The sequence below is a fragment of the Mus pahari genome, chromosome 14 (assembly GCF_900095145.1).
Source record: "Mus pahari chromosome 14, PAHARI_EIJ_v1.1, whole genome shotgun sequence".
Classification (NCBI taxonomy): Eukaryota; Metazoa; Chordata; class Mammalia; order Rodentia; family Muridae; genus Mus; species Mus pahari.
The window spans coordinates 77,517,153-77,532,336 of NC_034603.1; the positions used below are offsets into that span (position 1 = coordinate 77,517,153).

General features: G+C 38.2%; 1 protein-coding gene across 3 annotated transcripts in view; it reads right to left on the reverse strand.

Moving 5' to 3' along the window:
* Positions 1–4,880: 4,880 nt before the first annotated feature.
* The window catches only part of Abca5 (ATP binding cassette subfamily A member 5), a 67,591-nt gene continuing 57,287 nt past the window's right edge, over positions 4,881–15,184 (reverse strand). For all 3 annotated transcript variants that reach the window (XM_021211625.1, XM_029546171.1, XM_029546170.1), the window contains exons 32-39: positions 14,289–14,464; positions 13,487–13,562; positions 13,291–13,385; positions 12,204–12,323; positions 11,034–11,183; positions 10,137–10,216; positions 8,997–9,052; positions 4,881–8,063 (exon numbers count right to left, since the gene is read on the reverse strand). In XM_021211625.1, the coding sequence (XP_021067284.1) occupies positions 7,959–8,063; positions 8,997–9,052; positions 10,137–10,216; positions 11,034–11,183; positions 12,204–12,323; positions 13,291–13,385; positions 13,487–13,562; positions 14,289–14,464 (858 nt within the window). In that variant the 3' untranslated portion in view covers positions 4,881–7,958. The remainder of the gene's footprint in view (positions 8,064–8,996; positions 9,053–10,136; positions 10,217–11,033; positions 11,184–12,203; positions 12,324–13,290; positions 13,386–13,486; positions 13,563–14,288; positions 14,465–15,184) is intronic.

Genomic DNA, 15,184 nt, shown 5'->3' on the forward strand with positions numbered 1-15,184 from the left:
CCGTGGGTCAGAGACAATGCCCACCTGGGGCCGAGTGGAAAGTGCCTGGCAGTCTCCCCACGCCTAACTGACCAGAGAATAGAGAAACTTTGGCAGGGCGTTAGGCATCTTTTTCCTCCCCCACTTCTCCCTGGCCCCCCCCCCTCTTTATTTTATTTTGTTCCCAACAGATATCTGTCTATCTGGGATCTTCTTACAGAGCAGCTCTCTCCTGAGGGTTCAACTGCCAATACCACTCAGAAGCTAGAAAACAAATTACTGTAACAACGAGAATAGGAAACCAAAAGTAGACACAGAAATACAATTAAAATCAAATAAGGCTGACCAGTATACAAGTAACTATAGAAAATGAGGAGGGAAATGTAAGCTATGAAGTTAAAAACTAAGTTAAAAACAATAAGCAAGTCACACACAGGGTCTGGGAAAGAGTAAAAAGCAGCAGCCAAGTTAAATATCAAGGGAAATGGGGGAGGCTATGAGGGACATAAAGGAGCAATGGATAAACCTGATTATAGAGCAAAGAAAAGGGATTAAAATTAGGGAAAGTTACTGAGGTAAGTAAAAAATAAAAACAATCTTTCTAAAAATAACATAAAAAATGTTAAAATGTAGCTGGGTGGTAGAGTCCTTGCCCAGCATCCACAAAGTTCTGCATTTGATCCCTAGACAGACAGACAGACAAACAGACAGACACATACACACACACACACACACACACACACACACACACACACACACACACACACACAAATGCATGCACCCAGGGTAAAAACAAAACTTAAAATATTAAGTAAAAAAGAAAAAGAGAGTTTTAAAAAAAAAAAGCAAAATCGAATAAAGATAAAAGGTTAGAGTTTTGTTTTAAACACGGAATTGTAGAGCCTTCTTTGGGGCTTCTCACTAAGGCTGGATCTCTAGCTATGGTAGAGACGCAGTTGTAGCTTAAGGCCCTTCTTGTCGCTATTCAATGCGCTGCTCTTTGTGCACTGATGGCAAGCCAATCGAGTATCAGTTGTCACTACAAGGACGAATTCTTCTTAGAAGTTTTCCTTGTGTGTCAGGATCCAGTGTTAGCACACTCAACTACAGCCTGCCGACTTGGCAGGTTCTCGCTCACTCCAGAAACCTCCCACTTTGTGCATCAGGCTGTAGCTAATGTCCAAGCCATGGGGTGTCCCTGAGTACATGAGAGGACGAAAAAGGCAGAGTACTGAGATTTGCACTGAGGGAAAGAACCAAGGGGACCCTGCACTCTGCTTGCTGGTCTCAAGGCATCAAAGGTGCCTCGCTACAGTAAACCAAAATGGCGGGAAGCGAGTCTAAAAGGACAACAGTGATCTGTTGGACCAGAGCAGGATGTTCTCGGTTCTACCTGGCAGCGAACTGCACATCAGGAAGGCAGCCCCAGAGGCCCAGGGCTCCCCAGGAGCTCAGAGCTGCTCTTCAGTTATTCTGAGATGACAGGGCTCTGACCTCTGTCTTACACAGGTCTAGCTCCGTGATTAAACTCAGCTTGCTGGTTTTCCATTACTCCCATAAGGCTTGTGTGTAGCGGAATTTTTCCTTAATTGACTGATTGGATAATAAAGATGATAAGCAGCCAATCACTGGGCGAAGAGGAGGCGGACTTTCCAAGAGAGGAAGAGGGTAGGAGAAGGGCACTTATTTTTGGACCGAGAAGTGGGAGCAAAGCAGACAAGATGTATGCCCAGGAGTGTTAGGCGCTACCAGGATCTGCCACCAGAAGATTTCTAACATAGAATAGACGATGAATTTAGGATGACAGATTCCATGCCCAGCAGTTGTGTTATCGGTTGATTCTAAACTAAGACTGTCTGGTGTTTTCCATTCTGCAGCGACTCGGATGGGCCAGAGGGAAAGAACTTAGCGGAGGCGGAATTTGGCCAGACTTTGGGATGGGAAGATCAGGCAAGGACTAGGTTATAGGGAAAAGGTAACAGCAGAGCACGGATCGGAGACAGCCCCCCCCCCCCCCCCGCTAGCCACGGAAATTTGCTGAGTGGGTTTGGTACAGTTACCCATGGGAACCAAGAGAGCTATCTCGGATCTCTAGAAAGGCAGAGCCAGCGTTGGTGGGATTGGCCTTGGCAAGGGGAAATATTCTGTCTCAGGCTATGCGCCAGGCTGGGAACAGACCAAAGACCGCAGGCTAGACATGGCAATAGCGTGGATTGTTTTTTAGTAATTATATGCAACAGCTTTGTCCTTGTTCCAGAGTAGGGCAGGCTACCATGCCTTCCATAGTTTAGCCCTACAATTAAACTCAGCTTGTTGATGTCTGACTATTCCCTGCTCCATGGCTATGCCTCATGGCTCCTGCCTCCCTAGACACTGAGGCATGATGTCTCCAGACTCCTTCAATTGCAGCTGTTCCATTCTCTTTCCAAAGTGTCTCAGTCTCAAACAGTAGGCCCTCCTCTCGAGATGGTACCTTGCTATACCATTAGAAGATACGCAGCAGCGTAATGGATTTCTTTTCCAACACTGGCCTGCCATGCAGGAGTCACTGAAACACCGTGTCGTCTCACTGGGTTTATGAATTACTGCCAGTCTCTCAGCAGAGATGCCAAGCTTATCTTCCGTGTGCTATGGCTTTGTCACCCCAGCCCCCACATCGCCCCTGTAACTGAGGCTAAGAGATGTTTCCTCTTTTCCCCCTACATAACCTGTTTATCACTATCCAGAACATATGCATGATTCCCTATATTCTTTCTCTGTATCTTGAAGTAAAGACTATTTTGCTACACAGCCTGCTTTCTCAGGATCACACCAAGGAAGCTTCTAAACTGCCACCCTCCAGGCGCCTGTCCCCAGCATGGTACTTTAATGAAGTCAAATATCTTCAAATGGTTAGAAGTTAGTTTTCAGATAGTCCAAGAAAATGGCATTTTTTTTTTCTATCAGTGGGATCTTGAGTCTCTCACTGTAAGAATTACCAGCTAAATCTTTAAATGACTCTGAAAGAGGAACAAATCTATTTCAAATGCATAAATAATACTGGCTTTACTATAGAAAGTAGCAGTTGAGAAATAAAAAAAAAAAACTGGAGACTACCTTGACATCTCTACTAACAAAGGTGATACCCCCAATAATCCCTTTTTAAGGGTTTTGTTTGCCCATCTTTGCTAATCCACCTCCCAGTTTTTTAAGCTATCAATATATTTGCGTTTGAATAAGAAGTGATGAGATTCTGTGATCATGCGCTGGAGAGCTGGCTCAGAGGTTGAGAGTGCATCTGCTCCTCTAGAGGACCCAAGCTGGGATCCCAGCACTCACGTGGAAGCTCACTGCTGTCTGTAACTTCATTCTGGGGATGCTAACATCTTCTGACCTCTGCTGGCACTGCGTGTACGTGGTGCACAGACATACATACAGGCAAAACACTCATTCACATAAAATAAGTAAACAAACAAATAAATAAATAAAATATCCTTCAAGACTATTTTGTAGAATACCTGAAAATGTGGTTTTGTGACTTCTTATATTTTTGTAGTGAGCCTAACCTTTAATGGCTGAGCCATCTCTCCAGCCCGGTTTTATGACTTCTTAAAGGCATCAAAAGAGGGACTGAACACTAGTGATTTACTCCCTGTGTTGGGCCTACAAAAGCTATCACAGTTGTATTTGTAATCCTTTGCTTTTGCTAAACGGCTGAGGCTGTCTGCTGGCTCGCTTCACATTTCTTGTCCCTCGTGGCTTCTCTTGAGTCCTGCCACTACTCGCCAAACAGACTAGCACTTATGAAGCCAACACACTCAGTAGAACTGAGCCTCTGGCCAGAAGGCTTTCTTTACCCAACTTCCTTCCTGGATTAGGAAGGTGCCCTCCCACACAGCCCTCTGCTGCCACCTAGTGGTCAAAGGGTTTATCCATCTTTCCACCTTGTCTAGTCCAATGTTGCTCTTGCAAAAGAAACTGGATTTGTTTTCATTTTTCTTCTTCCTTTTTGGGGAGAAGGTCACAAGGGTGGGGGAGACCTGAGAGGACAGGAAAGTGAGTGTTATTGGGGTACATGATGTGAAATACAAAAACAACTAATAAAAATATTGTTAGAAAAAACTGGGGCTTTTTCCATATGACAGAAATAAGTTTTTTTAAAGATTTATTCATTATTATATGTAAGTACACTGTAGCAGTCTTCAGACACACCAGTAGAGGGCATCAGATGTCATTACAGATGGCTGTAAGCCACCATGTGGTTGCTGGGATCTGAACTCAGGACCTTCGGAAAAACAGTCAGTGCTCTTAACCGCTGAGCCATCTCTCCAGCCCCAAAATGATTTTTTTTTAAATTTTTTGATTTTCGATTCAGGGTTTCTCTGTTTAGCCCTGGCTGTCCTGGAACTCACTCTGTAGAGCAGGCTGGCCTCAAACTCAGAAATCCGCCTGTCTCTGCCTCCCAAGTGCTGGGATTAAAGGCGTGCGCCACCACACCCGGCTAAGATTTTTTTTTAAATGCAAACTTTAATTGTAATACTAAAAATAAAACACTTTCAAATAAATAATTTTGGAATTACTACATTTCTGGTAAGAGTCATTCTCCCCAACACAGAGCTCTGCATATAAACGGTAAATTGCTATTGTAAGTTCTTTTGACTTTCAACTAGACAAAATGAGCAGAATATGTCCAGTGGCTCTCTAAGCAACTAAATTCTCTTATTTCTTCTTGGTTATCTATTGTTGAATTTGAATATGATTAGACTACAGTTCTTCCCAACGTTTTCTTATCCCTTACTTTATGTGGGTCCTTAAGAGATATTACCATTTAAGTCACAGAGTACTGCTTCAATTCTGAATTTAAGTCACACATCTAATTATGAACACTAAATGAATTTTGGTATACAAACTGAAGTCTGTCATAGATTTTTAGCTCTTAAAGTTTATTATTAATAATATAAGCACATTCATTTTTCTTAAAGGGCAGCATTGAGAATTGTACATATAACACATTATGAATAGAAAACAAGTAAATTTTTACCTTATAAGAATAGCTGATACAAAAATAATTCACCTGAGAATAAATTCTTTCACTTTATGTAATATGCTATTTCAAGGGGAAAGATGAAAACTCAATGTTAACAACATCAAAAATACATTAAGAAAAAGCATTTGCTATTTAAAAAAAAAAGTTCTGCATTTTGAATGCTACCTGAAAATGTAAGATGGCATTGTAACAAATGTAAAACACACGATCAGAATGAGACACTGAGTGGCCAACAAAGAGTATGGAAAACAACACTCACCCTAGTAAAATTAACTGTGCTATTCATTTTCCTGTAAGATATTCTTAAGACTAGTAGCAAAGCGCTGTCATATCATAACTGGTTATAAGTATCTATCCTTGTCTTAATAAAATGTAAGATCTTACAGAGCCAAACAGTTCGTCCTTCTACCCAAAGAGCCCATTCTGGAAACACACTCACTGGAAGGTGTGCTTAAAGTATCGAGAAATGTTTTAACAGAGAAAACCAAAACTGGCTAAAAATAATCTTTGACAAATTAAGTTTTGAAAAAAAACAACACTGCTTTTTCCTAAAAACAGCATGGTAGGAGGGGAAGATGCCACAGAAGGTATACCCGGCAGAATGCTTCCCACTGCCACCACCTGACCGGCCCCTCTGCTGCAGACAGCACTGCCTTCAACTCCACAGAGTCTGCCTTTGTTCTACTCTTACTGTTTGGCCACAGATGGAAAATATAAGGCAGGAAGGTGACGCTGCAGTTTGTTTTCATGTGTTGCTAACAAATACACTTATTTCTTTACCTGTATTGAAAAGAAACAAAGTTCTGAAAGCAATATTTTAAGATAGTTTAAAATAAATCCATGTGTAAAATCTAACTATCCACTGTAATATGAATAAACACACATCATATAAGACTAGACAGTGCAGTCTCAACTTTCATTCCCTAGGAAAATTATACTTTACACTGAGCACACACTGAGCAGTGCTAATAGACAGTGAGCAAGTCTACATGAGAAGGAAGGCAGCATGGCCAATGTTCACTATCTCTGAGACAGTTCTGTCTTAGAATGGCCAAACGTTTTTAAGACACAAATGAAACCTACCCTTTTCAGTAACCATCCTAGTAAACTATAAATGCAGCTTGTTTGTCTGTTTTTAAGGGTATGTGTTCTAGGTTACAGAGTTACAAAAATCACATCCCCCAAAAAAAGGCCCAAGGTACTTAAATTCTAAAAGATAGCTCTTCAAGTTTACGGCACCATTCAACAATGACTTGCTGAAAAAATACAATGTGCTATTTATAATTTATCAGCAAAAATAAAGATTTCCTCTTAAATACATCTTGACTATATTGGTCATGCAGTAATCATTAATTAAATGATTAATTAAATGTAAGATCCTTAAAGGATGCAAAATTATAATTTGGTATCAGGAGGCAAGTTACTGCCAATGAAATCTTACAAGAAGAACTTGGGGGGAGGGGCATGTCATAAAATCCAAGCAGACTTGTAGGATGGCTCTATTAGAGTACCTCTGAGATACGAGACAAAACAAATATCTTTCGGAAGGTGGAAAGAAATTGTCAAAGCAATAGAGAAAATTGTCAGTCATGTACCACCTTGTACTGAGAAAGGAAAACTTGAATTAGTCACTAGTGCCTAAAGTCACACATTTTACTACCCAACAGGACTAAAAGTTCATTAAATCTTCCCAACATTAAATAATTAATAACTTCATTGAAAGCTTGACCATTGAAAGTTGGTCGCAAGCCCTTCTGTTCTTGCTATTGTTCTTTACGTCTCTAATGCAAAAGTCATACCACAATATATGTTTTTACAAAGCTAACACATATACAAGACTGAAATACAGTATCAACTACACCATATACTTGTAAACCTGTCCATATGAGTCATAAAATCAAGTATTTCTAAGATTAATTATCATATTTCAACTCTGTCACAAGAGTGAAACTCTAATTTTTATTTCTTAATTTAACCCTTGAAAGAGTTCCTATATTCTACCATGTTCTGAGGTGACATTTTAAAGGAATATATAAGCTGACCTACTTAAAACTCAAGAGAATCAAGGAATCAAATTTAGTAATAAAAATGGTTATCCATTAAATTTCTCATGCAAGAATAAACTTAAGTGTGCCCTATATGAAGAAAGGCAACAATGCTTTCACAGCTCAGTCGGGTGTTTGATGAGGGAAGTAGGGATTAACTGTCTTACCTTGACAAACAGCTGTCATTGTAGTTTCAGAGACTTGGACGATTACATACTAAGACTCTAGTCATAGTCTTTCTTTGAGTAACGATCACCAAACACATTTGAATTTTAATGTAGACAAAAGACATGCAGCCCGAAACATTTAATTGCCTATATCTACAATCACTTACTATGGCTTCTGTTTATTTCCTGTGACCAATGACTGCCACCTAGTGGACGTCACTTCTCAACTGTTCCACATTTACACAGGCCAACTTCCACTAAGAGCTTCTTTTAGAAATATTAAAGGAAAAGCCAGTTTCTGCATTGCTTTATGTCTCTTTTCTATGTTATTAGTCAGGTATTGGTCTTTCTAATTAGCACTGGGAAATTACATAATTATGTAACATAGTATAAAATTTAAATATTATTCAGAATTATTCTTTTATTATTTCTTTAAATCCTAAGTTGAAAAATATTGTTTTTGTGAAACATGAAAAGGATGGCATATAGACTACCTTCAACATACTTCAGATACAAACATGCACATGGACAATTATATGCAAATTTATTTAAAGAAAACCCAAACACATAACCATGGTATTTAAATTAAGGACTTTAGGAAATTTCCAAGTGCTTTCATATTTTTTTAATAACTATTCAAGTAATAAGCTTTTAAAAATCAAAGTTAAGATAAAAGAAGAAAAAATAGAATAAAAAAGAATAAATCAATTCCGGGTCAGTAGGCTGAGTGAGCATAAACATTCAAAACACTACTCTGTCCTGCGTCCTTTCCCACCAGAGAGTGCTGGCCAGAGTCCCACAGCTGTTATCTTCCTCCTCTTGTTCTTTAGTCAGTTCTACAAAAACCTAGATAGAAGAAAAAAGGAAAAGTCAACTACTGTATCATTCAGAGGACTCTTAACTAAGTCAGAAACGATACAATGCCATAACGAATATTTAACAAGTATCAAGGGGTTTTCTAATGTTGATAATATTAAAAAAAAAGCAAGTTATGCCCAGTAGCTACAAAGACAAACACATATTTAGAGGGTTAATAAATTTTCTAATTAATATATCAAGTAGTAGTGTCATAAAATAACTTAAAGTTGCTTAAACAATTTAAAGTATTCTAATATAAAATAATGCCATGAGTCTTTTAAATATTTAATAAGATAAACAAAAGATGTTCAAGCTTAACAAAAAAATAAAATGTACTTGAATTAATTATTCAATAGTATACATATATATCAAACCATCACACTGTAGTCAAATATAAATAATATGACTATTCAATTAAAGATGTTTTAAAATGGAACTGAACAAAAAGCTAAGAGGAAGCTAAAGTTGCAATTTCAATTAAATTACTATTTAAGGATGGTGAGGTGGCTCAGCAGTACCTTCTGTCAAGCCCAAAGACCTGAATTCAATCACCAAGCCACACGGTTGAAAACTGACCCCACTAAAATGTTGTGGCACTTGTACACCCACACATGAAATAAGTAAGTAAATGTGTCTTAAGACTATACATATACTTTTAATTTATATGCCCCAGCACAGGGAAACACCAGGGCCAAGAAGTGGGAGTGGGTGGGTAGGGGAGCAGGGCAGGGGGAGGGTACAGGGAACTTTCGGGATAGCATTTGAAATGTAAATAAAGAAAATATCTAATAAAAAAATCCAAAAAGAAAAAGACTATAGTTTTAAATGTCTATAATATTGGTCAATGTCTACACTATAAACCTAAGCAATTGCTACAAGATATAGTTAACTGTAACCTTTTCTAATTTAACCTTATAGTACCTGTTCCAGGGTTGCTTGAGAAAAGCTGTATTCTTCAATGGCAAAAGTGTGTTTAGCTATTAAAACATAAAAATAGCATTTTACTTAGTAATATTTTTAAGGAATGAAATGGCAACTAATTCTAGAGTATCTACTCTGCTTTTTAAAACCTCTGTCAACAACGTATTCCAAACTGGAGCTGCCCACGCGGGGTACTCCCCTCCCCTCGGCCCTGCTTCTCTCTTGTCCACATCCACACTGATCCTCTGCAAACAACTACATCAACTGTTCCCCAAGTGACCTGCGCCATTTTCTAGATTAGCTCCTCCCTCCCTCCAGTGTCTTGTTCTTCGTTATCCCTTTGTTTTCTTGTGGTGTCAGATCTCTATCCCCCATTCTCCAAACACCAATACAGCCTGTTCTAGATTCTTAAATTCATTTCTTAATATTGGTCACTATAAGCCTTGTAATATTCACTTCAAATCCCCTTTTCCAATCTAATACCAAATTCTGCTAGTATATTTATTCTTTTAATCATAAAGAAATTATCAGGAAGGTAAAAATTTCAGAATCAATAATTAGTCTACAGCTATGAAGATACATAAGATATAAGTAAATACTGTCCTACTCAAAATCCTCATAAAGAATGATAAAAATTCTATATGTTTCAAATTCTTAAGTTTTTGTGAATTATATCCATGAAGACTGAATTTGCATTATTCTACTTGAAGTTCTCTCATGTCTCCCACATTCCCTCTCAAAGACTTGACCTCTTCTTTTTAAAATTATTGTTAAATATATATGTATGTATAGGCATATATATTTATCTTAGAATAAAAGAACAAAAGATTATAGTTGCTCTAACTGCAACAATAACCTGTCTCCCAGTTCTAAACTTTCTGAATAGGATCTTTTCATTACTTGAAAACTATTGGGCTGGAGAGATGGCTCAGTGGTTAAGAGCACTGACTGCTCTTTCAGAGGTCCTGAGTTCAATTCCCAGTGACCACATGGTGGCTCACAACCATCTGTGATGGAATCTGACGCCCTCTTCTGGTCTGTCTGAAGACAGCTACAGAGTACTCATATACATAAAACAAATTATAAAAAAGAAAGAAAGAAAAAGAAAACTGTTTTACAATATTCTCAAATGCTACTTGCCTTCTTCCAACTTAGCAAAGGATTGTGAGAGAGACTGAACATCTTCTTTTGGAATTTTAAAAGCCAAAATAGAAGAAAAGCTGAAAAACAAAGATAAAAGCAGGATAGCAAACTTAACTACTGTGTTAGCTTGAATGCTAAAGCTTAAAACTTTGTGAGTTTAAATTTAAATTCTAATAATCTACTTGATATTCATTTTCCTAAAACCTGTGTGCAGAATGACAGGATATGGGATCCCCCTGAAGTAACTACAAGCCTCTCTTCTGACAGCACAGCCCTGTGCTGCTGACAGTACAGCACATCAAGGTTAAAGAGTCGGAGACACAGACAGAAAATAGAACTGAAAACGTAAATGTTTATGATTTCTTGTCGCAGGATATTTGATCACTCTGTGAGCCCTGAGAGTAAAGCCCGTCTCTAGTTTCAGTGTGGCTCAGCCCGAGCACTGAGTACTGGAAATCCTGTTTCTAGTTGTGGTGAGGCTCAGTCCTGGCACACACCTTCAATCTAAGAGCTTCCTGCTCACTGTAAACGAGACTCAATAAAGTCAGCTGAAGCTCAAGAGGCAGTGCAAGCAACCAGCTGACAGGAAGTGAACGCAGGAAAAAAACATAGAGACTGAGAGGAAGCAAGGAGGACGGATAGAGAGACGCACAGGAAGTAGAAAGGAGGGTTTTTAAGACAGTGTGGCGAAGAACTGTTTCCCCTCACCCCCTTCTGGGATACTGGCTGAGAAGGAAGGTCAGCTGAATGCTTTCTCTACCTCACTGAGCTGGCAGACTTTTGCCAGAGTCTGGGTCCTAGGTCATCATTTGGTAAAATCAAACGTTTGGGATTTTGTTTTTAAAACAATTTCAACTTTATAAAAAGTATTAAATATATTTAAAAAGTTGTTACCTTTCTTGGCGGCTTGCATTTGGGAAAATATATTGAATTTCTCTTTGAAGGCGATCTATTTCCAGGTTTTCTATCCAGTCCTTTAATTTAATTTCCAAAAAGTAGCCTTTACCAAACTTACTCTTTAGATGTTGTACTGTTCCAATACATCTGAAATAATTTTTAAAAGAAAGAGCTAAAATGGCTGGACTGTTTTAAAAGAATGATTTCTTGCTTAAATCTCTGCCACATTTGTTTTTAATAAAATGACTCGGGCAATCTTTTACATGTATAGAAAAGTTGCAAACATCATGCAACATGCTCAGATACTCTTTATCAAGTCTCGTTTTCCCTAATATTTTCTTCTTCTACTCTTATGACAAGTGTATCAAAATCAAGCGACCTCTGTTATACAGCTCCAGCCAGCGTCAGACCTGGGTTGGCTCTGCAGCTTTCCATCACTGTTTTGTTCCAGAAATCTATCCCAAACTACTCCTATTTTTCCAGGAGTCTATCCCAAGCTACACCTTCAATTTGTGTTTATTTTCATGTTACAATAGGCTTCTGAGCTGTGGACAGAGAGCCACAACTAAGCGTGGTCTCCCTGCACTGCGGCACTCTGCAGGCTGTGCAGTGTCGGCCCCTTTTCCGCAGCTGTAAGCATTGCAACTGTGGACTTTACTGCTCACAGTTCTTACTCCTTTCCTCACTCCGCTTTCTAGGAGAAACTGGTGATATGCGGCATTAACCTGAGATGGAGAGAGGGTAAGCTTCCTTTGAAGGAACATGACAGACAGATTTATCAAGTATGATAAATCACTGTGTAAGGAAAACGTGTCTTTTTGCACACACTTATTTATTCAATCAACCATTTCTTTATGCAAATATAGACTCAGATAGTTATTTTATACTTTGTGTTATGATTCAAAATAATGTCCATTATTTTAAAATAGTCTAATAATTTTTAAATGACAAACACAAGACATAAAAACATACTAATATAGGTAACTGGACATATTTTATAAAATATAGATATGTACATTCCCAAAACGTTCTATACAAAACTGATTTTTAAAACTAAAAGTTTTGACATTTCAAACTAATGCACACTTCTCTACATTTTAAAAAGATCACATTCAAAAATCTACCCTCCCTCTCTTTCTCTGAAAGGTATGCTGTTTAAACATCTACCTTAGCTGCCCAGACACCATGATGGCCACTCTGTCACAGATAGCCTCTGCCTCTTCCATGTAATGAGTAGTCAGGAGGGCCGCCCGCTTTTTGTTTTTAAATGCAGTTCGAATAGCTCTCCTATAAAATATGAATAAAATTTAAGTAAGAGAATACACCTGTTTGATACTGCAAATAAGTCGTTTCTCAAAACCCAACTTTTTCAAAAATTTTCCCATTGTCAACTGCTGTAAACAAGCGTATCATACGAAACTGCTATTCTAACTTACTCTTCCTTAGTTTGAAACTTGACAAATGCAAAGAAACCTCATTATTTCAAAGGTATCCATTAGGTTAAAGTGAAATACCCAGAGCAGCTCAGAGGTAGAGCCCTTGTTTACAATGCCCAGTATCTTGGTCTCAATCCCCGGCAATAAGCATAAAGAGAAAAAAAAGGAAAGAAAGTACAAAAGCATAAAAGAATGAATGAATCAAGTATGATAAAAATATGATAAAAAGCCAGGCATGGTGGCGCATGCCTTTGATCCCAGCACTTGGGAGGCAGAGGCAGGTGGATTTTTTTAGTTCGAGGCCCGCCTGGTCTACAAAGTGAGTTCCAGGACAGCCAGGGCTACACAGAGAAACCCTGTCTCAAAAGAAAAAAATGATAAAAAAAGGTACATACTCATAAAATTAATATATACCTAAATTAAACCTTATGCTTGATAAATAGGAAATTAAGAACTAAAAATTATTCAATCAACTAGTACTTTAAATTACTTCAACAAATTACAACATAAATTCAAAACTATAATATGAAAAACATAATTTTCTATTAAGTGACTAAGGAAAAAATCTTCCAAAATTAATTCAGAAAGTAGAATTATTTATTTTAGTAACCAGCTGTGTGTTCATTTCTGTTCTGTAATATATAAAATATCACTAGCATTTCACCAAAGATATGATAAAAGCTTTAAAAGCTTACATATTTAATTGCTATTTTATGCAACCAAGATGTACACATCACTGACAGGAAGCTATTTGTCACAGTGGCTCTAACCCATGATGCAGTGCACCAAGTGGCAAGTGCCTCTGGTATCATACTCACCACATGTGCTGTTTGGCTCTGGGGTCCATACCTGTGGATGGCTCATCCAGCAGCGTCACCTGAGGATTCCCCAGCATACTGAGAGCAAAACACAGCTAGAGGGACGGAAGGGGAGGAGGGACTAAGTTCATCTGCCCAGAGAGCAACAGGCCCTCAACTAATGAAATACATGTATCTGCCGTCTGATGAAGAATACCTTTCGCTTGATCCCAGCAGGTAATTTCTTTATGGTTTTCTGAAGATGTTCTTTCAAATCAAGGGCTTTTGTTATTCTGCAAAATAGCCAACATGAAATTATGTACCTGGGTCTGTATTAATACATGTATGTTCTGTATAATCATTTATGCTCTTCTCTAAAAGTATCACTTAGATACTTTTGTCAATTAGGTAAGGAAAAAAAACTCCAGTTTTCATCATTGTAAACAAATTAACTGTTTTTAGAAATAATTCAATTAATTTGAATATTACTTATGGTACATTCTTCCTATAATTAGAAATAGGAAATCTGAACCATGCTGGCATGCTGAGCAGTGTTTTTAGCCTGAGCACCTAAGAGCAGATGCATGCAAATCTCTGAGTTTCAAGGCTAGCAGGGGCTGCCATAGCAAGGCTGTCTCAAAAAAAAGTCAGAAATAGAGGAGCTGATTTTCTCATAGGTACCATAACTTTGTAAAGAACAAATGAAAAGCAATGATTGTTTTTCTATGAAAACTATAATCTACAAAGAATGTTTGTTTTAAAATTTAAAGAATTTGAGGGCTGGTGAGATGGCTCAGTAGGTAAGAGCACCCGACTGCTCTTCCGAAGGTCCGGAGTTCAAATCCCAGCAACCACATGGTGGCTCACAACCATCTGTAACAAGATCTAACGCCCTCTTCTGGAGTGTCTGAAGACAGCTACAGCGTACTTAAATATAATAAATAAATAAATCTTTAAAAAAAAAATTTAAAGAATTTGAAATGTTCATTTCCTGCCCCCAAGTAGCAAAGGCAATTTACCGACTTATTACTTCCTTCATGTCACCTGGACTCATTCCTTTCACAGCTCCGTAAATTTCTAAATGTTCCTGCAGAGTGATATCTGGCCACAGTGGGTTTGTCTGAGGGCAGTAACCCATACACTTAATGGATTCATCATCTTCACTTGAATGTGAACCGTAATCTCCTAGAAAAATCTACAAAGATGCAAACCACATTTTAGTATCTTTGCTTTGTTTCATGAAGAAGATAGTAAGTCCATTCTGTTACATTCCTTCCCTAAGTCACAGGAATGTCTGTCCAGTGGTCTAAGGCTTTTTAAAGGTGCAAGGTCACACATAGCTAAGTCAGAATTTAGAGATCCAGTCAGAGAAAGTGGTAATTCTACACTGGTGGGTGGGAAATCAAGCTACCTTTTTAAAGTATTGTCATCATGGGGCTTCATTGAAATGCGATATTTAAACTAATGAGTTAAGTAAAATAAATCCCTTTTGTTTCTCAGACATAAGGTGTAATGGACATAACAATTAATCAAAATCTCAAAGAAAGGAGTATTCCTGGTAATTCACAGAACAGTAAGTGTGTGAGAGTGAAGAGAGTGAAGGGGAGCAGGAAGAAGAGTGAAGGGGAGCAGGAAGGAGAACCGCATGGATGGGGGGTCATGAGCACACTGCAGACTCACTGACAGGGCCCACACTAACCTGCCTATCCCCAGAGATTACCATACCTGTCTTCATAAGTACGCAGATAAATCTACCCTGAGTGTAAAGAATTAATAAAAGCAGAACTATATATGTCTATTTATGTGTGAAATTTTCATACATATTACTTTCAGATGACCAAAGACCTTAGTCTCATAAATCCATACTAAAAATACTAAAACACATAAAGTTTGACCATCCAATTCATAATTTCTC